At 51.9% G+C, this 25,796-nt stretch overlaps 8 protein-coding genes across 8 annotated transcripts; 3 read left to right on the top strand and 5 right to left on the bottom strand.

Annotated features, from left to right (window-relative positions):
• Positions 1-111: 111 nt before the first annotated feature.
• Triagg1_1839 (uncharacterized protein) lies at positions 112-1,120 on the bottom strand (the record flags this gene model as incomplete). The annotated part of the gene is made up of 2 exons (XM_062895953.1): positions 112-708; positions 803-1,120. 2 exons carry the CDS (start codon positions 1,118-1,120, stop codon positions 112-114), a joined length of 915 nt encoding a protein of 304 aa, XP_062759378.1.
• A 1,243-nt stretch (positions 1,121-2,363) lies between these two features.
• On the bottom strand, positions 2,364-3,736 carry Triagg1_1838 (uncharacterized protein; the record flags this gene model as incomplete). Its single annotated transcript, XM_062895952.1, has 2 exons — positions 2,364-2,523; positions 2,595-3,736. 2 exons carry the CDS (start codon positions 3,734-3,736, stop codon positions 2,364-2,366), a joined length of 1,302 nt encoding a protein of 433 aa, XP_062759377.1.
• Positions 3,737-5,160: 1,424 nt separating this feature from the next.
• On the bottom strand, positions 5,161-5,749 carry Triagg1_1837 (uncharacterized protein; the record flags this gene model as incomplete). The annotated part of the gene is made up of 2 exons (XM_062895951.1): positions 5,161-5,397; positions 5,477-5,749. The coding sequence occupies 2 exons, from the start codon at positions 5,747-5,749 to the stop codon at positions 5,161-5,163; spliced, it is 510 nt and encodes a 169-aa protein (XP_062759376.1).
• Positions 5,750-7,802: 2,053 nt separating this feature from the next.
• On the bottom strand, positions 7,803-8,969 carry Triagg1_1836 (uncharacterized protein; the record flags this gene model as incomplete). The annotated part of the gene is made up of 2 exons (XM_062895950.1): positions 7,803-8,147; positions 8,523-8,969. The coding sequence occupies 2 exons, from the start codon at positions 8,967-8,969 to the stop codon at positions 7,803-7,805; spliced, it is 792 nt and encodes a 263-aa protein (XP_062759375.1).
• A 1,520-nt stretch (positions 8,970-10,489) lies between these two features.
• Triagg1_1835 (uncharacterized protein) lies at positions 10,490-11,797 on the top strand (the record flags this gene model as incomplete). The annotated part of the gene is made up of 1 exon (XM_062895949.1): positions 10,490-11,797. The coding sequence occupies one exon, from the start codon at positions 10,490-10,492 to the stop codon at positions 11,795-11,797; it is 1,308 nt and encodes a 435-aa protein (XP_062759374.1).
• Positions 11,798-12,892: 1,095 nt separating this feature from the next.
• On the top strand, positions 12,893-17,084 carry Triagg1_1834 (uncharacterized protein; the record flags this gene model as incomplete). The annotated part of the gene is made up of 3 exons (XM_062895948.1): positions 12,893-13,927; positions 13,986-15,244; positions 15,296-17,084. The coding sequence occupies 3 exons, from the start codon at positions 12,893-12,895 to the stop codon at positions 17,082-17,084; spliced, it is 4,083 nt and encodes a 1,360-aa protein (XP_062759373.1).
• A 2,413-nt stretch (positions 17,085-19,497) lies between these two features.
• Positions 19,498-20,924, top strand: Triagg1_1833 (uncharacterized protein; the record flags this gene model as incomplete). The annotated part of the gene is made up of 4 exons (XM_062895947.1): positions 19,498-19,518; positions 19,613-19,767; positions 19,842-20,563; positions 20,686-20,924. The coding sequence occupies 4 exons, from the start codon at positions 19,498-19,500 to the stop codon at positions 20,922-20,924; spliced, it is 1,137 nt and encodes a 378-aa protein (XP_062759372.1).
• A 1,742-nt stretch (positions 20,925-22,666) lies between these two features.
• Positions 22,667-24,451, bottom strand: Triagg1_1832 (uncharacterized protein; the record flags this gene model as incomplete). The annotated part of the gene is made up of 1 exon (XM_062895946.1): positions 22,667-24,451. One exon carries the CDS (start codon positions 24,449-24,451, stop codon positions 22,667-22,669), a length of 1,785 nt encoding a protein of 594 aa, XP_062759371.1.
• Positions 24,452-25,796: the final 1,345 nt, after the last annotated feature.

The raw sequence follows: 25,796 nt of genomic DNA, 5'->3' as shown, positions 1-25,796 counted from the left end.
ATATATGGCAACAAAAAAGACCTGAGTCGCTAGCCCATCCCGGACGCCACTCCTATCATATAACTTGATGCCTTCACAAAGGCTGTGTAACTACAACTACCCAGTGACAAATTAAACAACAACCACAAAGCAAAGCCACCCATCAGGATATGCAGCTTCCCTCATCATCTCTCCCAAGGGGGCGTCAAAGGGAGCAGACACACCGTGAAGCACCACACTCGCCAGCACCGGGTCTCGACTGCTGGGGAACAGCGTGGGCATCAAGTCCTTGAGAGCCTGCCCCAGCAGCTTGGGCTTGCGGTCTGGTGTCATGACAGGGACCAAGGATTGGACGATCCTGAAAGACCCAGCTTCACCGGCTGCGGGAGCAGAGGGGGAACCATCACCGCCTGCATCAGGGGGGGTCGAGGGGATGTACACCCGCATGGGGGCGTGCTTGAGGGTGGCTGGAGCGTTGAGCAGGCGTGTGTGTATCTTGGAAAACGCAGCATAGTCGTTGTCAATGACCGAGTTCCAGAGCTGAGTGGTGTGTTCCTTGGACATCTTCATGATCTGATTGGCGTTGCCGTAGCGAACAAAGTCGGCCTGACTGCAGCATGAGCAATGACCTGTCTTGTCTCCAGAGCCGGTGTGAGGGGGGAACTGTGGATGTTGCATGGGGGGAGCAGGAGGAGGAGGGGGGGGGGGGGGGGGCAGTACAGCATGTACCTGCAGCAAAAGAGAGCAAACAAAAGGAAGAGAGAGGAACGGAAAAGAAACTAGGGACGGGACGGGATGAATGAATGGGGTAAAGGGTGCTCACCTCCTTGACGCTATTCAGAAAAGTATCGCCAATATCCCATGCAACCCCATCATCCACCACCAGCCGCCACGGCAGGCTAGGCGCGTACAGGTCGGCCAGCAACCCCACCGCCAGGTTCCTCAGCTGCACATCCTCAAAGTGAAAGCTGGAGCAGGGAGCGTCGAAGAAGGCCGACAGGCGCGGCAGCAGAAGCGACAGGTAGCTGAAGCGTGGGACGCTTGTGATGAAGGGTGTAGAGGGCGCGGACCGGTGAGTGATGTGCAAGGGCACCTGTGCGGCCCAGAGCGCCTGGGGTATGGACGAGGCTGAAGTGGACATGTTTTTGTTTCTGGATATGCCAAGTTGGAACTTTGGTGAGGGCTATGTTATGCTATGGCGGAACCATGGCGAAATTGCCAACAGCTTTGCGGCAAAAGAGATTCCGAAGACTGTCGTCTACTGTACAGCCAAGTTGCTTGCTTGCGTACTTCGGAGCTGCCGGCGAAGGAAGGAGAATCTCGGGTTGCGGCTGGTTGAAGCCTGGTACAGTAGAGGTTGCAAACGATCTCCGGGTTCCGAGCAGGGGGAAGAGGCAAAAGATGGGGAGAGGAGATGAAGTGAAGCCGATCTCGAGTGCTGAGAGCTTGGCGGGGTGTTTTCGGGGATGGAGGAGTGGGGGTTTGTGCTGTGGCCGCTCAATGCCACGCTGTACCTGATCGATTCAGTGAGGTTGGCGCCTGTAGTGCGTTACGAGTGCACTGTAGCACCGCTCAACTCTCCGCTGCAGTTATTGCGCCCTTCAGCTCTCCATGTAACAACCTTCATCTCAATCTTAATCTCAACCTACTTCGTACCATCCAACCACCTCACATCTCATACTCCGTACACGGACTGCCTAAACTCCGTCCGCTGCTTTTTCACCCGGAAACCCGGTTTCCGTCCCCCTCCCAAATCTCCTTTCCCCAAAATCTCCCGACTGAGACAGCTCTGCACTCTTCAGCTCCTCGCCGATATACCCGCTTCCGATGCCTCCCTTGCTCCAATGCTACCTCGCTCAAGTCAGCCGCACCGGCGTGGCTTGTCTGATAGATGATCAATCCGGAGCTCGCTCCGTCGCTATTGGCTCTTGTCGCGTATGGCGCTGCCAATAATTGTATGCTCAGCACCTCGTACGACGTGCCAATTACGAGTACGCGTGGGTGATGCTCCGGGCGTTGCCTGTGCATATCTGACCTGTCTCTTTTGATCGGATTCTCGTGCGGAGCAACAAAGCAACCCGGGGGGGAGGGGTCTTTAACAGCTACGAGACGAGATACGAAGGGCTGAGAGGGGGGGATGTTGCACTCCCCGCCTGATATACCCATGGCAGCTTGGACTGAGTCTGCGGCCGCAAGTCACGCGCACGGCTGGAGCAGTGTGATTAGACGAGACGACGAGAGCTACGAGTACGCGTTCACATGTTATATTTGCTTTTTCCTTGGGTTGCAATTTCATTTCATTTCATTGACCTGACGCTAAAAATACATTTAATGTTACAGACTGGATATCCAATGAGCCATCAAAACAAAGTTCCCTGTGGCCCTTACAACCCACGATGCTGTTCCTGGTGAGAGACGCTGTGCCGCCGCACGCGGTCGTAGTTGGCATCACCATGCTCAATGGTCGGCTCGCCAATGTGCTTCCGCAAGACGGAAGGGGGCACCTGAGCAGCATCCGTGGGGTCCTTGGCCGTCGTCCTGTCCCTGGGGAAGCCATTTGATTAGCAAGTCGAAAGGTTGGCTTTCCTCGGGGCAGGAGATTCTACCCCACTCACGACTGGGAATAAGTCTTGTCGCCCATAAAGGTCTTGCTGTTGTCGAGGTCGCTGTCCACGCGGGGGTCGGCCTTGTTCATCATGTCGGACTTGTGAGGGCCGGCTGTGTTGGGGGCTGGACCAGGGTTGCGTGCAGTTCCAAAGCTTCCACCGGTACTGCCCGTGCCAGCGCCGAATGCACTGCTAGTGGTGTCCTTGGTGTGGTGTCCCGTACCGGTGCTGCCCAGGCCGGATGAGCCGTGGGTGTGGGTGCCGGTCGAGCCATAGGTATCAGTGCCAGTGCCGGTCGAGCCATAGGCGCCGGTGCCAGTCGAGCCAAAGGTATCAGTGCCGGTCGAACCATAGGCGCCGGTGCCAGATGAGCCCAAGGTGCCAGTGCCCGTCGAACCGTAGGTATCACGGCCGGTTGAGCCGTAGGTGCCAGTGGCGCCGCTGCCGGTGAGGGTATCAGTGCCCATGCCGCTGCCCATCCCAGAGCCCATTGCGGTTCCGGAAGAACCAGTCGTGCCAGTGTTGCCACTGGGAGCATCGTAGGTAGCGCCGCTGGATCGGAGGCCCATGTTGCGGCCGCCGTCGAGGTCAGAGTCGACTCTGGGGTCAGCCTTGTTGGCCAAGTTGGAGCTGTGAGTTCCAGCAGTCTTGGAGGCAGGGCCGGTGCTGGTGCCGAAGCCAGTGGTTTCGGATTGTGTGTTGGAGCTTCCATATGTACCCGTGCCAGTATCAGTTCCAGCGGTGGCACCGCTGGATCGGAGACCCATGTTGCGGCTGGCGTCGAGATCAGAGTCTACTCTGGGGTCGGCCTTGTTGGCAATGTTGGAGCTGTGCGTGCCGGCAGTCTTGGAGGCAGGGCCAGTGGCGGCGGTAGAGCCAAAACCAGTAGAGCCCTTGCTGGAGTCGAAAGTTCCTCCAGTGCCGGTCACGCCCGAGGAGGTGTTATCGCCGCCATAGGAGTAGTTGTCTCCGCCGGAGGTGTAGGAGCCATCATGACGGCCTAGATTCTCGCGGTGGTCGCGGTCAGAGTCGACGCGAGGGTCGGCAGCATTGGCGGTGCGGGAGCTGTGAGGTCCATGAGTGCCCTCAGACTGCTCCGTCTTGTTGTCAGAGTGGAGCTTGTCCTTGACCTTGTTGATGAGAGAAGACATGGTGATGGTGTTTCAAAAATGTGTGTAAGTGTAAGTGTGAAAGATGTGAGTTTTGTTTGAGTAAAAGATGTTGGAATGATCTGATAGAAGGCCGGGAACTACGGAGGAACATGGTAACTATATAGTTCTCGTCTGAACCACCATCCCGCAAACAACTGATCGCTGGCTATGATGACATTGTGGCTCACACGGTAACCTCTACCGATGGCGCTCGACTCTGAAGCTTTCCCGATCTGTCCACGGATACTCTTACTTGGTAACCTTGTCAGAGCAGCCACAGATCTCATGGCCTCCTCTTCTGCATAGGTATGAGGTAACGCGTTTGCATCTCCATATTCCAACCCGTCATATCTGGGGTGTGGTGACGTGGAGCGGCCCAGATGTCAGAAACCTCTCCCACCCGGAGTGTTTGCGCCGCATCCCCAATCCACTTTAGTTCCCTGGAGATCACTTGAATTAGGTAAACCTGACAGGCTTAGGGACCTCTGGTAATGCACGAAAGCAAGTTAGCTCGCGGCCTTTGCTTGCGGTTGGACCATCAAACCATGTGTTGGTGATGCAAAGAAACAGCCGAAGAAGTTGGATTGAGTTATCGATGACGCAGCGGTGGGGCCGAGCTGTTTGGTGGAGCTCGGAGAGTCAAGAGTGGCGGCTTTGCAACAATCATCGTTGCATCATCCGTTTAGCTGTGGCTGGTGAGGATCACTCTGGGGCTGGAGCACAAGACTTGGTTTTCGACAAGCAGGAATTCATCGTGTTGGATTGGTGGAATGCTGCTGCTGCTGTGGCACTGCAAGTTTGGGCAAGTGACGTTGACGGGAAGATCTACACTGGGGGTCCCTTTGGATAGAAGCCTGAAGCTTATGCTGGCCGGAACTCCATGTTATGGCGTCGGTGGACCAAAGGTTTTACAAGCCTCAACTAGCATATGCCGGACATTGTATCCATATCATACAGTAGCACGAAACTGGATTTTCATTACTAGAAAGGAATCCTTGGTTGAAACTCTCTTTTACAGAACACCACAAGAACAAGAATCAGGTTAGATACGGCGCGCCATGTCGGCCATTTATCCTCTCAAGGTTCAGGACATGTTAACCAGATAAGCACGATAGCAATAAGCAGATGCGTGCCGTGAGCAGCAAGACAAAAGAATATTAATTAAGTAAGTACTAGCTTAACTGGGGTATAGTCGTTATAAAGTCATTAGGGAAACGGGTATTATGGGAAGGACTGTAGCAGCAAAACATTATTCCAAAGCGATAATTTTCTTCTCACACCCTCCTCTCATCCCACTCGACCCCAACCTCCTTTTCAGATCATTTTGAAGCAAAGACGACGAAGCAAAGTATAAAATCAAGGGTATTTGGGGTATCATGAATGATTGTGTATCGTCTGTGGTCGTGCCAACACCGTGATGGCACTTAGACGCGGCTTCGTCGGTACCAGCGGCGGTGGTGCTGGCGGTGGGCAGCATCGACTCGGGCAGCGCGACGCTCATGGCTTTGAACCCAGAAAATGCCGAGCAGGGCGGAAACGAGCCAGAGAAGAGCTGAAAGGAAGGTAAAGGCAATGTCGGCCTTGAACTTGCCACACTGGTCACCATTGATGGGGTGGACATTGTTCCAGTCGAAGACGTAGCCACAAGAGTTACCCAGCAACTAAACGACCAAAAAATCAGCATCAATGCCATCGAAAGGGGAGACAGAGTACAATGTACAGTGTATGGGTATCACTTACGTTGACCAAGAGGCCAAAGGCGGCCCACCAGGCAAGGCTGAGGATGAGATCCACCGGCCAGTGCACAAAGGACCAAGAGAAGGGGACGAGCCATATCAGCGCAAAGAACATGGACAGAGCCGCCACCACCTCGGTGTAAATGAAACGGCCCTGGGACCAGGACGATGCATTGCGGAACTGGTGAAGGTGCTGGCCCGTCACACCGGCGACGATGGTAGCGAAGACGAGCTCTGCGGCTCGCAGGACGATGTTGACGATGCGATCGAGCGCCATTGTTGGTTGATTCCCTTGGTGTTGCGTACCTGGTGGCGATGTGTGATACGAATGTTGTGGGCGACCTGCTTTAATAGATGAAAGGGAGGCGAGATGATGATGCCAATGTGGTCTGAGAGGATGAACAACGAGAGGCTGCTGGACTTGTCTGGAGGGACAGAGCAGCTGGATTTATTCATTCGCGAATGGGCAGCGACTGCCCGCGACTGTTGATCTGCAACACCAACTTTGGGCTTCATCGTCATACCTGGCACACATGACCCCTTTGAAACGGCAAGACATACGACATGCTCATCCCCCCCCAAAGTTCTTGTTTGCGTCTTCCGTCATTGGGAGGGCCGGTTCGGGCAAAAAACGTGGTTTGTCCCTTGCGGCATCGCTTGCCCAAACACGGGCAGCCGCCGGTAAGCGAATCATTGTGATTGATTCGTATTTGAGTGCATAGACGCTATCTTACAGTAGAGTAGGATAGAATCAATCCAACGTACGTGTGCCTAGACAATGCATTGATGGCCTTGGAACATTGTCGAATGATTTTCCTAGGCACAGCACATTGTATGCGTGTTATGGTGTCGTGATTGCTGCATTGGGTAACCAGCCTAGACAGTCGATTGCGTCATACCTGGCTAGAAGGTTGATTGTCATTCGTTGGTGCTGATGATGATCCTGGATGGTTGCGTTTGGCAGACAAGCATTGGGCCTGAGCCTAAAAAAATAATGGGCTGTTATGGATTGATTGATTGAGCTGCAAGTTCCAGGTTTTTTTCTTCTTCTTCTTTGGCTGCTGGTTGTTGGCTTTAAGGCGTGGCTAATTGCTAGCGAAATTCCTTGGCAGCGAGGCACACCATCGTAGGGAGATGGAGAATATGAATGGCCACAGGAGAGAATGAAGTGTCGATAATTTTTCGAGAGAAATACTGCCAGCACCCCGAATTGGCTGTCCAACACCACAACGACTGTGTGAGGTTCAAAGGGCATGACAAGGTGCAAAGCAAACCAAGATGCAAAGGAAACGTTTAATAACCTGCGTATCTACCTAATAAAGTAATGATTCTGCTACTATTACTACCTTTTACTACTGCTTGAAGTGCCGTGCACCATTGGGTTCTCGATGGTTAATACCAGCGCCATTATCTAGCAGCATCCGAACGATCCCTCTGTGACCTGCTCCTGATGCTCCTTGTAGTGCCGTGTCGCCACTACATGATCGCGCAACACTGATACTACCTGTGCTATCATGTGTCGATATCTGTCTAATCTCTCTGTTATAATGTCCTGGTGTTCGTTTAACTTTTGTACCGTCAATAACCTCATTTTGAATGTTACCATCAGCGCCAGTATCCAGCAGCCGCTGAACAGTCTGTTTATGACCATTTGTCGATGCATTATACAGCGCGGTGTTGATATCTATGGTTGAACCTACCCCCTCAAGCAGGAGCTCTTGAAATACTTGGTCGAGGCCGAGTTTGCTAGCAAAATCAAGACTCGTCCAATGTTTCCATTCACACATCTGCCTGGACATGTAATGTGGCGCTCAAGCTCTGGTTGTGCGACAAAGTGCCACAGCATCCTTCTAGGACGAGCTGGCTTCCACGGCTTCCTGCAAACGATAATGTAACAGCCAGGATCTAGCGGCGTATGAAAGCAGCGGATAGTCTTGAATACCAGCTGTTTTGCTGGAAGCCCTTGTGAACGGATAGCGCTGAAAACCAACTCTTTTGAGGGAAATCTTTGCGAGATCTGGCAAGAGTAAATATTCAATGCATATTGAGGACATCATGCTGTGTGATTTCGCTATGTCCTTGAAGCGTCCCTGCCATTCTCCTTGTCTTTGTGAATGGGTAAGGAATTCTCTCGCTGTTTGGTGAATAAAGGATAACGTTCCATCATCAACTCTGATAAATAGCCCGCGTAAGTTTTTAATATCATTTTTAAAATTGCCTAAGGGCCAAACCTCATCTTGCAAGGCGGCATGAGATTCAAACCGGCACTCCGTTGTAGCTGCAGAGACCCAGAGAAGGCTAGAGATATCACTATTTCGCCATTTGCGAAATCATTCTTCAGTAAAAAACCATTCACAAGTTCCGTCCACCTTGCGTGGAGTGAAGTCTTTGTGACCTTCGTAATCGGACGCGAGAGCTTGAAGGAGGCCTTTCTCTTTCTGGTCTTTGTAGCTCTTTTGGGCCTCTGATTCGCTTTCCATGAGGGTACCGTGGATTCTATTGAGCAAAATCCGTGACTCTTGCATCTCCAGCAGCTGTTGCTTCCAATTTCTTTCAATCTGATCTGCATTGGCAACATGGAGGAGATTGCGGCATTCATCATCCAGTTGGTGAATATTCTGTATCTTCTCCTCCCATACGTCAGGGTTGATTATATCATTCCATCCTCGGCAGAGCTAGTGTCTAGAGAGATGACAAATCACTCGAGCCTGGTATTCGATTATATTGAGAATACAGCTTGGCCAAGTGTTGTTGGTAGGACAAATCGTCTAGGGCAAGAAGATATGTCTCCCCGCAGATTCGCCAGTATATTTGTATATCGCCAATCCAGTTAAAACCCTTCAGCATAGTCTTGTTCTGTGCAAATCCTTGTGTGACGAGCTAATATGGTAAGCAGGAGCCTGAAGGATCAGAATGCAGTAAACGTACCGGAAGAAGTAGTGAGGTACCGGACCACGCCAATGCTGCGTATGGCTGATTGCTCACTGCAGCCGTACGATTGACTCGAACCAGAGGAGGAACTTTGTCAGCCTCTCAGCTTGTGCTCTTACCTCGATATCTGTACCAAGGAGTGAGACGCGCCACCTCTTTCTCTCTCTATCTTCTATCGCCCATTCCACAATCGATTTGATGAACTCGGGGGTTGAGAAGTCTCCACAGGCTGCGCTATCGCTTTGTAGAGAGGATAGATATTGCTCATAGGCAAGCATTGACTTGCTCTCTCTCTCTCGAGCCATTTCAAACGCGAGAGCCCATGTGTCATGGCCGGTGCGTGCCAGGGAAGCGGCTTGCTTGGGCACAAGCTGCTCTGGCACAGACTGCGAATGAGGAGACTGTGGTACAGAGGTTGCGGGTATTGTGATTAAAGGATCATGAGTATCTTTGAGCGCAGTGGAAGAAGATGTTACGCCATTTGTATTTCCACCATTCTTCCTCTTTCTCGATAGGAAATTGGTAATCTTCCTGAAATGTCGTCTCATGTTGTTGTAAACTTGCATGTTCTGGATAAGTGTTGAGACCAGATTGACAAAGAATACGACACGTTGATAATTTCGCTTTTCATGCTTGTTTAAGTATGTATGCGTAAAGGCAGTGCCTCATGAATACTCAAGAGCTAACTAATGGGCGGCTATGTTGTGATGCAAGAAATCAGGAATTTGCGGGCTATGCGTTGCGCGTGTAATTCTGTGTTCCATTTCTCATCAACAGCTACATATTGATTGGCCTATGGCTACTATCTATCGCCAGTAAGGAGAGTCTATTGTACAAACATGCTCTCAAGGTTAGGCTAACTGCAGCCAGTATCTTTTGGTGTGTAACTACTTCGTATTTTTCTCTTGGGCGGCATTGATTAGAAGTGTTTACAAAACTGGTGACGGTAACAAAGTCTCATGTCGACTCTAACGCGCCCTGGGCTGTTTCATAAAAGGTTATAGTGCACAATACAAAGATCACAATAATATAGACTTGGCGTGATGTTTCTATTAATAGCAAACACTTATAGCCCCCTAAGCTGTAACCAATGCAGTGGTGGTTCACATGCGAAAGCCCATTTGTAAATACTAGAAGCCGCTTGGCTGCATGAGTTTATGTACCTGTAGTAATTACAGTAGACTTCAGGACAGTGAGTCGCACACCGCATTGATACGGCGCTTATCACCGCCAGTTATTTATTTGGTACTTGTTCAGTATCGTGCTGCGTGTTGTGTGACGCTGTGAGAGGGCCCAGGTTCATCACCACACCGGCTGCATGCATGCCATTGCAACACGACAACCACATACACGGAGTACAAACCTGGAACCTGTCTGAACGTGGGCCAAAGGAAAATTTGAACTAGAATGAATGAACTAGAATGGATACTTTTTGATCCATGAGACGACAAAGTTGTTCTTGACATACGAACTATAGACCGGCTATTTGCAAAGGAATAAAAAACGACTGGCTGGCAATATGAACACATGCAATGTGAAACACGTCGGTAAAATTCTTTATAATAAAAATAATCAATTATAGAAATCAGGTAATTTTGAACAGATCTACAAAGGAACAGTCTTCAAAGAGGCCAAATCACTCCGCTGGCTTTCATGACGGCTCTTTGTGCCATTGTGTTTGCTGACCAGCATCGGCCGCCTTTGTGTCTCAATATGTTCACCATCCTGGTAGTGCAAAGAATGTATCGGATTTGAAGCATTCAATAAGATGAGAAAGAACCTTTCAACATACAACAGAATTGTATGGACATTATCAGTTGTTGCCGAACAATGCATCTTCAACCAGCATTGAACAATGGCTAGCGATTCACTACAGGATGAAGAATCCGATGTAACATAACAGAAACATGTGAATCTGCTCAACTTCCAGTATATATAATTTTTTCTACGCCATGATTGCTCTGTATAATTCGTCATAGTACATCTCACCATACCCATTCCCCAATAGCCTCAAATATTACATACAGAGAAGACGGACGCCCATAGATGGCTATTGTTAATCACGAGATTCTATCCAAAGCTAAGCATGCCACGAAAAGAAAGGCAGCGAAACACAACCATGGCGAATTACCCAGATGAGCCGCAGGTTCTTCCACGGCGCTCCCCAAGAAAACCCCAAAATGTCGCCACGCCAATGGAAATTGAAAGTCAGGACGGACCAGAGAGGTTCGCGCCTTGGTATCCTCTTTTGCAGCAAATCAGGAGAGATAATCGGAACCAGAAACCCAATGACACGATTCTTGTCCCAGTGGCGAACGACCACCTACAACAGGCAGAAAAGGACATTCTGAAACATATAAACCGCACCATGAGCGCTGCTCCCAAGATCTTCGACAACCATCTCGTCCCCTCAAACGACTATCCGGCTGTACAGCTGCGCAACGGTGTTCTCACATTGGATTTGTCCAGACCACCGAAAAACTTGGGATGGCTACGAAGCCGACTCAAATCTTCACGCCATGTGCCTGACTGGCCTTCCCACAAGTGGCAGACATACGCGAGACATTCTTACACGAGCACAACGAAAGAAGCCATCATGTGCGAAATGATGCCACTGTTTCAAGATTTTCCAAACAAGCCCGAGTACATCAGATCATTCTACCAGCGCTTCGATGAGTTCCCCGAGTACGCAACCTTCTCTCGGGGAATCGAGAAGCCCCGTCCCGGATTCGCCCAAGGCTTTAGCGTGGCAGCTTACTCGTGTATGAAAATCGAATATCTATCAGCGGCCGTATGCGTCTTTCACGATCATGCTTCGCTTGTTCTCCCACACATCGCCGGCGACTTCACAGCCGGAGATGTCAACGATCTAGAGGCATTAAGCGCACGCCACGGAGCGGCACTCGTCTACATGAGGAACCTAGCTCTAGACCACATGAGGGTAGAAGTTATAAAAGACATGGCTGGAATCATAACTTTTACCACGAACGGCACGTACATCAACTTCTTTGCGCACTATGCGTCGACGTCGGCTGAGGGCAAGGTGGAATATCACCAATACCCTATCGCATCGGTGAACCTGATGAGATCTTATTTTGAGTTTATTCAGGGCGTTACCATGCTTCGAAACTGTCAAGAGTATGCCCTTTCGATGGCTACTGCTCTCAGAGACGATCTGGAGAAGTATCATGTGAGAAACGGTGCCAATGCTTGGGCTTATCACCTTGAACAAGGTGATCATATATTGTCGGAAAGCGAGGATAGCGAGATGGAGGATGGTGAATGCAGTGAGTATGGAAACAAGGACGTCACTGGTCGGAACAGAGGGCCGAGTTCTCAGAAGCGACCGGCTGGTAAAAGTCCCGACGAGTCTCCAAGAAAGCGGAGGAGGTGATCTTTTCATTATTTTTCTTTACCGTGTCACAAACCTGCACATATAGACAATACCTAACTGTTAGAGGAGTTATCAGCGAAGGACTCATAGAATCATTGCCGCACGGCGCACATGAGGGTGGGCGTAAAGCTTGTAATATATAATTCCTTGGTTCACAATGAGCTATATATAATACTACCTAGTAATACTTCATATACTTTGTACATCGAATGGCGTGACCAGACTTGAAAGACGTGGTGACAGAAAGGGAGAGTGCATGTACCTATGTACTTTGTAGAGCATCCCAAATAGGCAGTGGGGGCAAAAAGGGAAACCCTCGTATTGTCGCGATATTCACAACACAGAGCGACGAGGACAAAAATTGACACCTGAGGGATTCGAACCCTCGCCTATTACTAGACCGCGAAGCAAGTTAAACCTGAACACGGCGCCTTAGACCTCTCGGCCAAAGTGCCTTGATAGTTGGATGTGTGGAGGAGGCAAGTTGTGCGCTATGAGCTCTCCACAGTCAGACAATTACGTATCTCTGCCCGACTTGATTTTAGCAGTTCCCGCGCTGTGGAGTAATGCTGTCTGTTAGTTGTCTAGTATTGGGTTCGCAAGGGCTGTTGTCAATGGAACGGAAGAGCCAACGAGTAAGTGCTGTTGGTTGATACTCTATGATGTCTCCCTCATAATGCTGAGTGACAGCAAAGATGGAGATGGAAACACCAATCAAAGCGTATACTTACGCCGAAAGATGTTGGATGCATCTTCTCTTGCCAGGTATAATCGATCATGTTGTTCCTACGGAGACGGAACCCCGCCGTTGTGAGGACTAAGACTGGAGCTCTCCACACCCCGCCATCCAAAGTAGACGCAAATACGCCTTTCTCGGCAATCATCGCCTCACGTAGTTACACATTAATCCGACTTCGCTGTCTATGAGATAATTGCTCACTAAGCAGCTGAGTCGATGTAATATATATTGTATCATTAGGCCGTTTAAGTGCTACTCTCTCTCATCAAGCTCATCGTCTGTTTCTCAACACTCATTTTTGTGATACCCCTCCATCTCCATAGCTTTTCCGTTTTGTCATCTCACCATCACCCACCATGGCAAACTCATCCAAGGAGCGCGGCATTCGCATAGCAATCGACCGAGGCGGCACCTTCACCGACTGCGTTGGCGAACACAATGGCGAGGAAATCATCATCAAGCTCCTCTCCGAGGACCCGGCAAACTACAAAGACGCGCCGCTCGAGGGCATCCGGCGCATCATGAGCCATTTCCTCAAGCGGGAGATCCCCCGCGGCGAGCCCTTGGACACGTCCAAGATTGATTCCATACGTATGGGCACTACCGTGGCGACGAATGCGTTGCTGGAAAGGAAGGGCGAGAAGATTGCCATGATCGTCACAAAGGGGTTCAAGGACTGCTTGACGATTGGCAACCAGTCCAGGCCCAAGATCTTTGACCTCGCCATCAGGAAGCCGGATGTCTTGTATGAGCAGGTCGTGGAAATTGACGAGCGAGTCACACTGGAAGATTATGCTGAAGACCCGGAGAGGAAAATCACGGCGACAGATGCTCAGGCGGGCACCAAGGAGGCCGAGGGCAAAGATCTGGTCAGGGGTCTTTCCGGCGAGACGGTCAGGATATTGAGACGCCCCGAACACGACGACATCAGAGAGAAGCTGCAAAAGGTTTATGACTCTGGAATTCGCAGCATAGCCGTGTGTCTTATGCACGGATATACATTCCCCGAGCACGAGGCTCTGATAGGCAACATCGCAAAGGAGATTGGCTTTCAACATATCTCACTCAGCCACGAGCTGATGCCCATGGTGAAGCTTGTACCGCGAGCAACTTCAGTCTGCGCAGATGCGTATCTGACTCCTGCAATTCGGAAGTACATAGATGGCTTCCAGGCGGGATTTGAAGGCGGCCTGGGCACGGAGAGCGTCAAGCACGAAAAAGGCCCCAAGGGCGCTCGTTGCGAGTTTATGCAGAGTGACGGCGGTCTCGTTGACGTCGACAAGTTTACGGGTCTCAAGGCTATTTTATCTGGTCCCGCAGGAGGTGTGGTGGGATATGCCATGACATCCTACGATGAAGAGACGAGAGTTCCCGTTATTGGATTTGACATGGTAAAATCTCCCCTTAACATCAAACTTCGAGCCATGGTTAAATCTAATAATGAAATAGGGAGGCACCAGTACAGACGTCTCTCGTTACGGAGAGGGCCGATATGAGCACGTCTTTGAAACAACCACCGCCGGCGTCACGATTCAGTCTCCTCAGCTGGACATCAACACTGTCGCCGCTGGCGGTGGCTCTCGTCTGTTCTTCCGCAACGGGCTGTTCGTCGTGGGACCTGAGTCCGCCGGTGCTCATCCCGGCCCTGCCTGCTACCGAAAAGGTGGTCCTGCGACTGTCACAGATGCCAACTTGTACCTGGGCCGTCTTCTACCAGAATTCTTCCCTAAGATCTTTGGCAAAAATGAGGATGAGGGACTGGATCTGGAGGCGAGCAAAAAGGTGCTACAGGAGCTGACGGACCAAGTCAACCAAGAGACTGGAAAGAACCTGTCCGTGGATGAGGTCGCTTTTGGATTCCTAACAGTTGCAAACGAGACCATGACACGACCCATCCGATCCATCACCGAAGCAAAGGGCCACGATACCTCTAAACACCGTCTGGCAACTTTTGGCGGTGCTGGCGGCCAACATGCTGTCGCTATCGCAGAGTCTCTCGGCATTAGCCAGATCCTTGTCCACCGATACTCATCTGTGCTCTCTGCCTACGGCATGGCACTTGCAGACGTTGTAGATGAGCGACAAGAACCGGATTCTTCAGTCTGGGAAGACAACGGCAAAGTAGTTACCGAGCTGAAGGCCAAGATGGAGAAGTTGAAGGACAAGTCACGAGCCGCTTTGAAAGACCAAGGTTTTGATGAGAACGAGATTGTGTTTGAGGAGTACCTCAATTGCAGATACCGCGGCACTGAGAGCGCTCTCATGATTATCAAGCCTAGCAAAGAAGAAGCAAAGGCGAGTTTCGATGGCAAAGACTGGGAATTTGGCAAGGCTTTTGTCAAGCACCATCGCTACGAGTTTGGCTTCACGCTGGATGATCGAGATATCATTGTGGACGACGTTAGAGTACGAGGAATTGGAAAAAGCTTCCGCCACCAAGAAAAAACCATTGACCAGCAGCTCAAATCGATCAAAAGACGGGACGCTCCCTCGAAGACGCAGCATAGTGAGCAAGAAGTCTATTTTGAAGGCGGCAGAGTCAAGACTCCTGTTTACAAGCTCAAGGACTTGAATGAGGGCGATGTGATCAACGGACCAGCTATGCTAGCAGACGGAACTCAAACCATTGTCGTGACTCCACGTACCAAGGCTCTCATTACGGGAACACATGTTGTATTGGATATTTCAAAACAAGGCACCAAAGATGAGTACGTTAAAAGATCTCTCCAGCACGTCAGAAGTGAACTAATCATCAATAGGTCCCACAACACCGGAGGAGACCGCGAGGTTGACCCCATCATGCTCAGCATCTTCGGACACAGATTCATGGCCATTGCAGAACAAATGGGCCGAGCCCTACAAAAGACGAGCGTCAGCACAAACGTCAAAGAAAGGCTCGATTTCTCCTGTGCCATATTTGATGCCTCTGGCAACCTCGTAGCCAACGCACCACACTTGCCCGTGCATCTGGGAAGTATGAGCCACTTGGTCCGCCGACAAGCAGAGATCTGGAAAGGACGCCTACAGAAGGGAGACGTCATCATCTCCAACCACCCTTCGTACGGCGGCACCCATCTTCCAGACGTGACGCTGGTGATGCCCGCTTTCGACCCCAAGGGCGAGAACATTCTCTTTTACGCAGCATCCCGAGCCCACCACGCGGACATTGGTGGAATCAGCGCCGGTAGCATGCCACCGCACTCTCGCGAGCTATTCCAAGAGGGAGCCTCCATCAAGAGCGAAAAGTTGGTCAGCGGCGGCAAGTTCGACGAGGAGCGGGTGATCGAGCTCTTCTACAATGAGCCGGCCCAGTACCCTGGATGCAGCGGGACTCGAAGCCTTGCAGATAACATCAACGACCTCAAAGCGCAGGTATCTGCCAACAACAAGGGCATCTCTCTCATCGAGACTCTGATTGATGAATACGGTGAGGAGACTGTCCAGTTTTACATGGTAAACATTCAGAAGAATGCCGAGATGTGCGTTCGACGACTGCTCAAGGACGTCTATAAGCGGTTCGAGGGCAAGGAGCTATCTGCTGTAGACTACATGGACGACGGAACGCCCATTCGGCTCAAAGTCACCATCGACCCCAAAGCAGGCGAGGCCGAGTTTGACTTTGAAGGAACTGGGCCCGAAGTGTACGGCAACATCAATGCTCCCCAGGCAATCACTTTCAGCGCCATCATCTACTGCCTACGCTGCCTCATCTCTGAAGATATCCCCTTGAACCAAGGATGTCTGAAGCCGATCCACGTCAAGATTCCTCCCAAATCCCTCCTTTCGCCGTCTGGCAACGCGGCTGTGGTCGGTGGAAACGTGCTCACCAGCCAGAGAATTACCGACGTCGTGTTCAAGGCTTTCCAAGCCTGCGCCGCCAGCCAGGGATGCTGCAACAACCTCACGTTCGGCTTTGGAGGAAACCAATCCGGCAAGCAAGCCGTCAAGGGCTTTGGCTACTACGAGACCATTGCAGGTGGAAGCGGTGCCGGACCCGACTGGGTTGGCACGAGCGGTGTGCACGTCCATATGACCAACACGAGAATCACGGACTCGGAGATCTTTGAGCGAAGATATCCCGTCATCTTGAAGGAGTTTTCCATTCGAAAAGGATCGGGAGGCGATGGTCAGCACCGCGGTGGCGACGGAGTCATCCGAGATATCGAGTTCCGCATACCCCTGCAAGTGTCTATCCTCAGCGAGAGACGTGTGTACCGTCCATACGGCCTGAACGGCGGCGAGGACGCCCAGTGTGGATTGAACCTGTGGGTGAGAAAAGTGGAAAAGGCGAACTGGGAACGGTCCCTCAAGAAGCTCCAGGGAGAAGAGGACTCAGGGCAGACGGAATACGAAGAGCGGCACATCAACCTGGGAGCCAAGAACACGGCTGCCATGTCGGCAGGGGACCGCATCATCATATGCACCCCGGGAGGCGGAGGCTGGGGAAAGCCAGGCGAAAAGAGCAAGGAAAGGAAAAGAGCGGATGTCACCGAGAGCTGGAGCAAGGGCAGTTTCGCGGCCAGAGAAGAGACTGCTTTGCAGGCTTAATAGGGCATTTTCAGGTATTAGCAGATGCAAAAGCAGGCAGCAGATGTTTTTGAAAAGACAAGGGTTATGATTATGATATAAAAAGGGAAACTGATCACCTTCCGTAAGCTAGGCTGAATGTTGAAGGATCCGTAGGAGCAGGTCTGATCCATGCCACAGACCGGTAACCAGTAAGCAGTAATCTCAGCCCTATTTACAAAGTATGCATGTACTTGTCTGGTCTCAAAAAACAACCAACTTGACAACGGGTCAAAGTTGCACAGGACCAGCCAACGCCTTCCAAATAGGGGTATAAGACAACCCCCCGGTCAGGTCGCGAATTTAGAACAACGATACCGTCAGCTAGACTCGGTTCTCAGCAAAGAACGCAGCCAGTAAAATGGTGCTCTTTTTTTTTTTCAGCTTCAGCCCTACGAGTCAGGCTGCCGATCTCCGATGTGCCGTGGTTGCATCCTTGGCCCCCAAATCCTTCGAAAGCGTAGCTTGCTGCAGTAGGCCAGCATACATACATCTCTGCACTCTGCCGGGCCTGTGCTAAAACCTTTTGTGACCTTGCATGCTACTCTCTCGCCAATTACAAGGCGTACCAACGGGTTAGGGGAGTGAGGCTCCGCCGTGGTGCTCCTGTGAGCGCGAGATGCGGTGGGATCGGTGATCGATTTCGCGATGCTTTGGATGGTACTCGTACTATCGCCATTCACCCTAGGCCTAGCCCGAGGAAAGATCCGAGCCGTGGTGCTTGTTCTAGCCCCACAGCGAGTTTCTTCTTGTTATGTCGCGAGGCCATTGCGGCGTGTAAGTTTGTTGGGTCTTCTAGAGCTTCATATAATGAGTGTCGTTCTGGATGCTCTTGATTAGGGAACCCGAGACGGAGGAAGAAACCGCTTTTCGACCCACGGCCATTACGTGCTATGCTGTCGAAAAAGTGCCTCATCCCCGTAGCTTCGTTTCCATGGCTGCATATTTGAGTTTTGCCATAACCCCGACACAATCGTCGGCCGACCAAAATGGCCGAATGTCCACCCCCTAGTCGACTCCATATAAGAGATTTCGACCCAAACCCCGAAGCACACCGTACTTGTACCTACCTGTAAGCACAATGGGAAATCCTCAGAAACGGAACAGAGGACTGTGATCGTCGGGGAACCGGATACACAACACGTGCATTGCATACTCACCGTTGTACTGACCGGGTACCCTGCCTGTCTCGGCTAAATTGACACTTTTTTTTCCTCTTGCTTCTCTTCCTTGATTGAGAGACCATGAAAGCCGCCTCCGCTTCTGCATGAATTTGGCCTTGTTAGGCAGCGTTAGATGCATCTCCTAGCGGTAGCGACGCCGCTATCATGCCCTTCTCCGATAGCAAGCTTTGCCAAAGTCGACACTAAGGTTTTTTTTTTGCATTCCGAGGCGGTTCGGCATCTTGTGATTGTCAACGGCGGCTTATCAATGCGGCAGATTTCTCTCTCTCTCTCTCGCTAGTACTTCTTTTTTGCTCCTTGTCTCTCTCTGTCCCCCCCTTTTTGTGGTTGGAGCGGCTCTGCTTGGGTACTTCGGATCCTTGCCTGTTTCCACAGGAACCTAGCCCAAAGAGAAGTGGTGGATGCATGAAATGATAGACATCACATCCTTTTTCATCTGTCTTGCCCGCCAGCTGACCAGAAGAATGGAGATGGCTTCGTTTACACAAAACCGCCCTCCGGCCAATGGGCTCCCGGCAAAGCCCGTGGCCATGCCACAAAGATTCCAGACCCTGGGGCGGGCAGGTTTTTGATTTACACACGCCGGCACTCTATGCCGAAACTGTGCTTAGCTGTCTGAAACCCCTTCTTGTCCCTTTTTTTTTCAATGAGATCTCCCGGTGAGGCGATCAGTGGCCCGTAGCCAGACAGCGGTTCATGTCCGTCTTCCCCACAAAGGAACCACAAACGCTGCGATGCTGCATCCATCGTCACCCATTCTATCACTCAACCAAGGCGCCAAAAAAAAAACTTGTGGTCCTGATATCACCTGCTTCACAGGCCACCATTCCGTAAACAAAAGGATGCGGCCTACTCGGGCCTTTCCGGCCGGAGGGCCAAAATATGCATGTAATAAGGAACCGTCTCGTACTGGCTGCCTTTCTGCCGCCCTAAGCTCACACACATTGCATTGGCTCTGCGGCATAAGTGAAAGGAAGTGTATCCCGAAACAGAAAAAAAAAAGGCCAGGCTTTCCCCCCCTCCCCCCTCTCATTCTCCCTCCCTTCACCGGGTCTCTCTTGTGACTACCTTGGAGTGAGAGGCAGAGAGGTTCGGATAGGGTGGCGTATCTGGGCGATTACTGCACGGGTTGGTCTCTCACACATATGTATGTGGCCTTTTCCCGCGGCAGGCCAAGACGTCTGTCCATTCGTTCGCTCTGCGTGTCGCATATGCACGGCAATTGCAGCATGGTGTGTGTATGGGCGAATGTAACGTCAATGTCGCGGAAAATCGAAGGGCCCCCCCAGTTTGGTATTTATACGCACATGAACCGCACAACTACAGCGACGCCGCGACGCCATTAAAAGCCAGGACGGCGGTTTATCCAAAGAAAACGAGGGAAGAAAGCAGCACGACACATCACATTTCACGCCTAAGAAAGAGGGCAAAAACAAACACAAGAGGGACGGCGGCCCTCCCCCGAGCTGGCCGCGGAAACGGTACCATCATGATGCGGATTGCAGTCGCCGGCGGAAGAGGCTTCGGGTTCCTGCTGGCGACGGAACTGGCACAGGCGGCAAATGCCTACAACGTCGTCGTTCTATCAAGATCTGTTGGGTTTTCCGCGCCGCGTTCCCTTCGAGAGCTCAGAGGACTTTTTCGTGTTAACCCCTGCGGCGCAGGCAAGACCCGAATTCGATCAGTTTGACGTCCAAGTTCACGTCGTGGACTATCACGACCACGGCAGCCTTGGCTATGCGCTCCAGGGGGTCGACCTGGTCATCTCAACAATCTCGGGCGCCGAGCAGCTCAACCTCATCGACGCTTCCGGGCGCGGGCGCGTCCGCATGTTTGTGCCCTCGGAGTTCGAAGGGCCGCTCAGCCGCCGCCAGTCACGCAACGATCCCCTGGATCGCGGGTCGTCGCAGGCGCTGGCCTTGCTGAAGCAGTGGTCCGAATCATCGCGAATGAAATACACCGTCTTCTCGTGCGGCCTCTTCATGGAGCGGTTTCACCCCTACGGGCTCGGCAACACGTTCAACATTGGCCACGGCTCAGGCGTCGGCGGCGCTGGCGAGTTCCTCGTCAACTTCAGCACGGCCACGGCCGAGTATGCGGAGCGAGACTCCAAGGGCCATTCAGTACGGGTCTGCCTGACTTCGGTCTACGACGTGGTCCGCTTCGTCGTGGCAGCCGTCGACCTGGGGCCCTCACATTGGCCCCAAGAGTTTACCATGTGCGGCGACCGCATGGCCGTCCGAGACCTCATCAACGCTTGCAGCACCGCCTCCAATGGTCAGTTTGGATTTGCCTTTGCCTCCCCCAATCCTCAGTACTTTTTTCCCTGGGATACCCATGCCCAGGGAAAAAAAGCTGGCAGGTGACACAAGACACATAGCTAACGTAGGTGTCGTCAGTGGTGTTTACGCGGCTCGTACGGCAGTACGCCGAGCTGGAGACGTACCTCAACTACTCTGCTCAGCTGTGCGACTATAACAAGCTGGCATACTATCAGAGGCTGGTTGCGACGGCCAACGGGCGATATGATTTTTCGCAGGCGACGCTGAACGAAGCCGTCAACGGGAGCAGCAGCGTCAACGTACAGCCAGTCACATTCGGCGCCTGGTTAGCAAGCATATGGACTCAAGCATTTTGAACGGCACGGAGTTTGATCTTGTTTTCTTTTTTTATATCTTCTTCTCCCTTTCTTCTTCTTCTTCTTCTTCTTCTTCTCCTCTTGATTTTCCTACTTTTCCCCCTTGTGATTTTTTCCTCTCTTCTTTTTTTTTTCTTGGCATTAACACATGTCACGGACTGGAGCGGGCGTTGCGTCGGGCTTGCTTCCTTTGGGGCAGCCCCTGAGGGAAAAAGCAAACAAAATAGTCCATGGGATAAACTGGGAATCGGGACCAAACGAGCTGGGAGCGATCAAAGAATTCAAAAATAGCTATCAATGCCTGCATCTTGGAGCAACTTGCTCGCAGTGGCCTGTAACAGATAGATACAAAGGCCTCACTTGACTTTCACCTCTGCCGTCTGGTGGCACGAAAGAAGTGCCCGTAACAGGCAGTACCACTACTTTTTTTTTTTACATGGGGAATGGATTGGAAATAGCACACGACACGATACCCAAAGGCCAATTTCCCGCAGTGGTCGGCCGAGCCCACGCCCCAGGCCGTGTCTGGCTCATTTCCCCCATGCTTCCGGTGATTCGTCTGTTTCGTCCCGGCCTGTCTCAGACCCGGCAGCCACTTCGTAAGCACTCGATTCTTTTGCTGCGTGTTGGCAGCAGGCCATTGGGTCGACGACGAGTTCCGCGCAAGCCACAGAGGGCGAAAAAGCGACACCGTCTCACACATGTCTCGAAGCGGGAAATCTGAGTTGTGATGGCTTTCTTTGACGAGAGGCTGGATTTGAGGAGGAGGAGAAGAAACAGGCGAGCTGGAAAAAAGGGCTGGGCAAAGGATGATAAACGGGTTAGTACAATTCGCACGGAGGGGGAGTCAAAGGCGAGGGGGACGGGATGGATGTCGCTTGCGTGTACCTTGCGGCGTGGCTGGATTTAACCCACGCACCACACCGGACGGCAATCAGGTACCCGAATAATACATTGGATGTGCTTGATTTTATGTATATGTATACCTAGGTATGTACCTATGTATGTCAGCTCGCCCTTTTATGCGTCTATTGTATGTATACCTACCTATTCTTTTCGCTTCTGCCTACTATTCAAGGTCCGAAGCTGAATCCCCACAACGGGTAGACGGGACGATGCAATTGAGGCAATTCAGCGGCGGTAGCTGTCGGGATGTTTTTCCCCGGGGAATTTCGCGGTGGCTGACACTTGGCGTCTCGGGAGTGATTTTGACGGGATGGATGCCTAAGGAATGATCCGACTGATCAGGTATGTACGGCTTATCGGCTGTTAATGACGCAGCATAGACAAGATGCATTTGTATCCCAAGAACGTGCTCGCACAGATGGAGAGGGTTTGGATGGATAGAGGCCACAAGAATTGGAGGGATACATTGCCAGTGGTGGGGAGTACCTCCATATCTTGCACTTGGGAGACTGCGTTTGAAGTAGTCATGTAAACTATTATAGACGGAGGAAACACCCTTGCTATCATCTAAAGCTCCAAGTGTCTGCCATCTAGGTCCTATTACTATTATTTAACATTTTCAATCCATTATACCCATCGCCATCTAAAGATTGATAGGTAGATCCCTCCAGTACGGGAATCACGCACATCCGTCTGCAGCAGCCAAGAGACCTTACCCAATACCTCCCCATAGTTGTGTGCTTTACCATCTAGGACACGGAATAATGAACAGCGACTGTTTTGTTGAATACATCTAACGTATAGTCGTGCAAGATGAGCATCCTCCAACTCAGACGCTACGCCTCCGTCTCAGGGCCAAACTCATCGCCAAACTCATCCACAATCCACAAACAGAAAGCCTCCCAGTCCACCCTCCACTGCTTGAGCCTATCCGCTTTTACACCGCTTCCGAGGCTGGCCTCTTGAATGCCCTTGACCCACTGCTCCTGGTCTTGGTCCTCAAACGTTGACCACCGGACGCTGTTTTCCGCCAGGCTGCCAAGCCCAGCCAAGCCCAAGTTATCCCATCCCTGAAGAGTTTGCCAAAAGTCGTGGGACATGCCCGCCGTGTTTTGGCCCAGCATGGCCGGGTCATCGTTGCAGAGGCTGCACGGGACGCCGCGGGCGAGGAGGGCCGGCAGTGGGTGGGCGGTAACCGATCCACACAGCCGGAGCACTTCGTTGGAGATGGGGCACGATTCGATGAGGATCCGCTTGTCCTTGACCATGTCAATGAGAAGGGGGTGTTTATATAGACTGAATCCGTGACCTATGCGGCGAGTGCCCAACAATATGGCATCAAATAGGTTGTTGTCTGTGCTGGAGCCATCACCGAGCGTTTCGCCTGCGTGAAAGTAAAACGGCAGGTTGACGCCCTCCTGCGCACACTGCTTTCGGAACCAGAAGAGTTCGGGCAGTAGATTTACCAGCGGCTTGCCCAGATCCTCGGGTCCGACGAGGTCGTATCCTGCTATGAGGTTGGGGAACTCCATCTTGGTCGTGATGCAGTGATCCATGTTCTCCACTATACGCCGAGTCTCAAAGCTCCGGAGGGTCGTCCAGATGAGAGTGAGGCCCCAGAATCCCTTGCCTTCCTCGGAAGCCTTGAACTTGGCGACTTCCTCTTGGATGACCTTGCACACGTGGCTGTAGTCCGTCTCTGGCTCCTCTCTACGGTCACGGCAATAGTCGAGTGGCCATGTGAATCTGTACGCAGTGTAAGTCTTGAACTGATCTTGAAAACGCGAAGAAATCGGCATTTCATACCGAAGCTCGGCCCAGTTGACCCCGTCGGCCTTGAGAAGCCCCATCAAGCGCCGCAAAAAGGCGCGGAACATGGGCTCGTAGTGTATCATGGTCGCGACAACGACGAAGCACTTGGCAAACTTTTCCCAGATGGCGTCGATGCCGTGGTGCTGCTCGTGGCTGTCGATAAGTGAGAGCGTACACCGGCTCTTGAGCCACTTCAAGAACCCCGGCCGCCCGCCTTGGGGAAACTCGTCAGCCACCTTGGTGAGCAGCAAAAACGAGCCCGGCTCGTAGCTCTCGTCCCATATCGACCCGTCTACCCTTTCTTTGGTCCTGAATCTAAAACGCACAACCGAACTCTCCCTGGACTCATCCGTTGTGAGAGGCACGTCGCTGGACATGTGCATGCCGGGGGTCTTGAGAAGCTCGCCGAGGATAAAGTCAAAGTCCACCATGGCGTCCATGTGGGCATGCAGCAGAGACCCCTTGGGCATGCGGCGCACAATCCTCCACAGGTTGGTCTTCTCCATGCGGTCCTTGGCCATCATGAACATCATGCCCGGGAAGATGCTCTGCTTGGTCTCCTGGGCCAGCTGCTCCTCGACGCTGGGCGTCCAGACGGTGGCCTGTTCATGGGCACGGATGCGGTCGACGATGGCGCAGGCGCGTCTGGCGATGGGCGACAGGGACTTGCGAAAGGACGCATCTGATCTCGTCTCCTTTTCCTTGCCGATGAGGCTCTCGCGGCCCGCCAGATACTGCTTCACGAAGGGATCCGACGTGGTGGGAATGTCTTGGGAGAGCGCCTCCCACAGGTCATCGGGCATGGGCATTTTGGGCGAGCGCTTGCACGGTATTTGGGCGTCCCGTCAGTCACATGCGCTTGCGAAGAGAGTACAGTAGGATCAAGAATCAACGAGGGAACAAAGACAAGGATGAGGGAGACAAGGATTGTCCGAGAGGTAGACGAGAAGCGGTCTGCCGTATGGAGTCCGGCGCTGCCTTGGAGAAATCTCGGCCGGCTCCGAGACGGGGCTCCGGGGAAAAGCTGTACTGTACGAGTATAGCAGCAAAAGGAGCTGAGCAGTGAGTGAGTCACGACCGAGCCCGTCAGCGGAACTTTTGGCAGCCTCGTGGGTTGATTAGATTGCGCTGGCCAGGATCAAGAATGAACCGATTTGCCGTGAAAACGCGTCAAAATCCGGACGGCATGCAAGTGGGATTTCACGCGGCTAGACTCGCATGTGGCTTGGAGTGGAGGCTAGATTGCATGTAATTTGGAGAGACAGCCCTATTGCTAGATTTTGCTCTGTGCTACATAATCCCTGGTGCCATGGGCCATGCGAAGAGAAGTTGAAATTAGACGTCTCTCCTTTCGACAAGGAGGCAAAAAAAAAAATGAATGTCTCACTTGCCCCAGCCCGTCATCTTACCAGTGGCCCATCCACAAATAACGTTGATAATACTACTATTCCGTACTTGTGCTCTGATTAATACATTGCATGCATACGAGTACGAGTGCTCCGTCCTGTGAAAAAGTAAGTTCATAAAACATCACCCCAATCACAAGTAGGCATTGTTATACATCTTGCCTGGCTACTTATTAGTCAATTCTTAAGCTTACCTACTACTTCATCATGCAAGGCCAATCACGTAAAAACTGCAGTGCTATTTGTCAATTGAATCCAAATCGCTCCAAACGTGACCATCCCGTCAGATCACAGCCCAAACCCCTGCAATCACAGCACAAACAAGCAAACCATTCGGCAGCCCCCCCGGACCGCATCTTCCCCTCACAAAACTGCCGTCCCCCATCACCAGCAAAGTAGGTGAAACTCCCGTCTTGGCCAGTCATCGCCAAGAGCAGCCTGTGATCGGGCATCTTGCGCCCGAAAGGGGGAATCCGCTACCGGCCAGAGCTAGACATGCTCTCGACTCTGATTCGCCACGTCCGTCACCAAGCTTCCGGGGGATATCACTGGCAGGGCGCTTACAGGCTTTTTGTTTCAAAAAGCAAGAAAAAGCATAATCGCTGGTGGAGCTTGGTCAAGTGCCATTCAATGTCTCGGCATGGGCAATGCGCCGTGTGATGGACGTGATGGTCACTTACATTGCGGGCTCTTAGCTTCACTTGTCCAGCCAATGCGGCGAGATGAACAATGTTCATTGCACGGTGCC

The sequence above is a fragment of the Trichoderma aggressivum genome (assembly GCF_033847375.1).
Source record: "Trichoderma aggressivum f. europaeum strain CBS 100526 chromosome Unknown scaffold_004, whole genome shotgun sequence".
Taxonomy (NCBI): Eukaryota; Fungi; Ascomycota; class Sordariomycetes; order Hypocreales; family Hypocreaceae; genus Trichoderma; species Trichoderma aggressivum.
The sequence above is the reverse complement of the archived record's forward strand: the minus strand, read 5'-3'. Positions and strand labels throughout refer to the sequence as shown.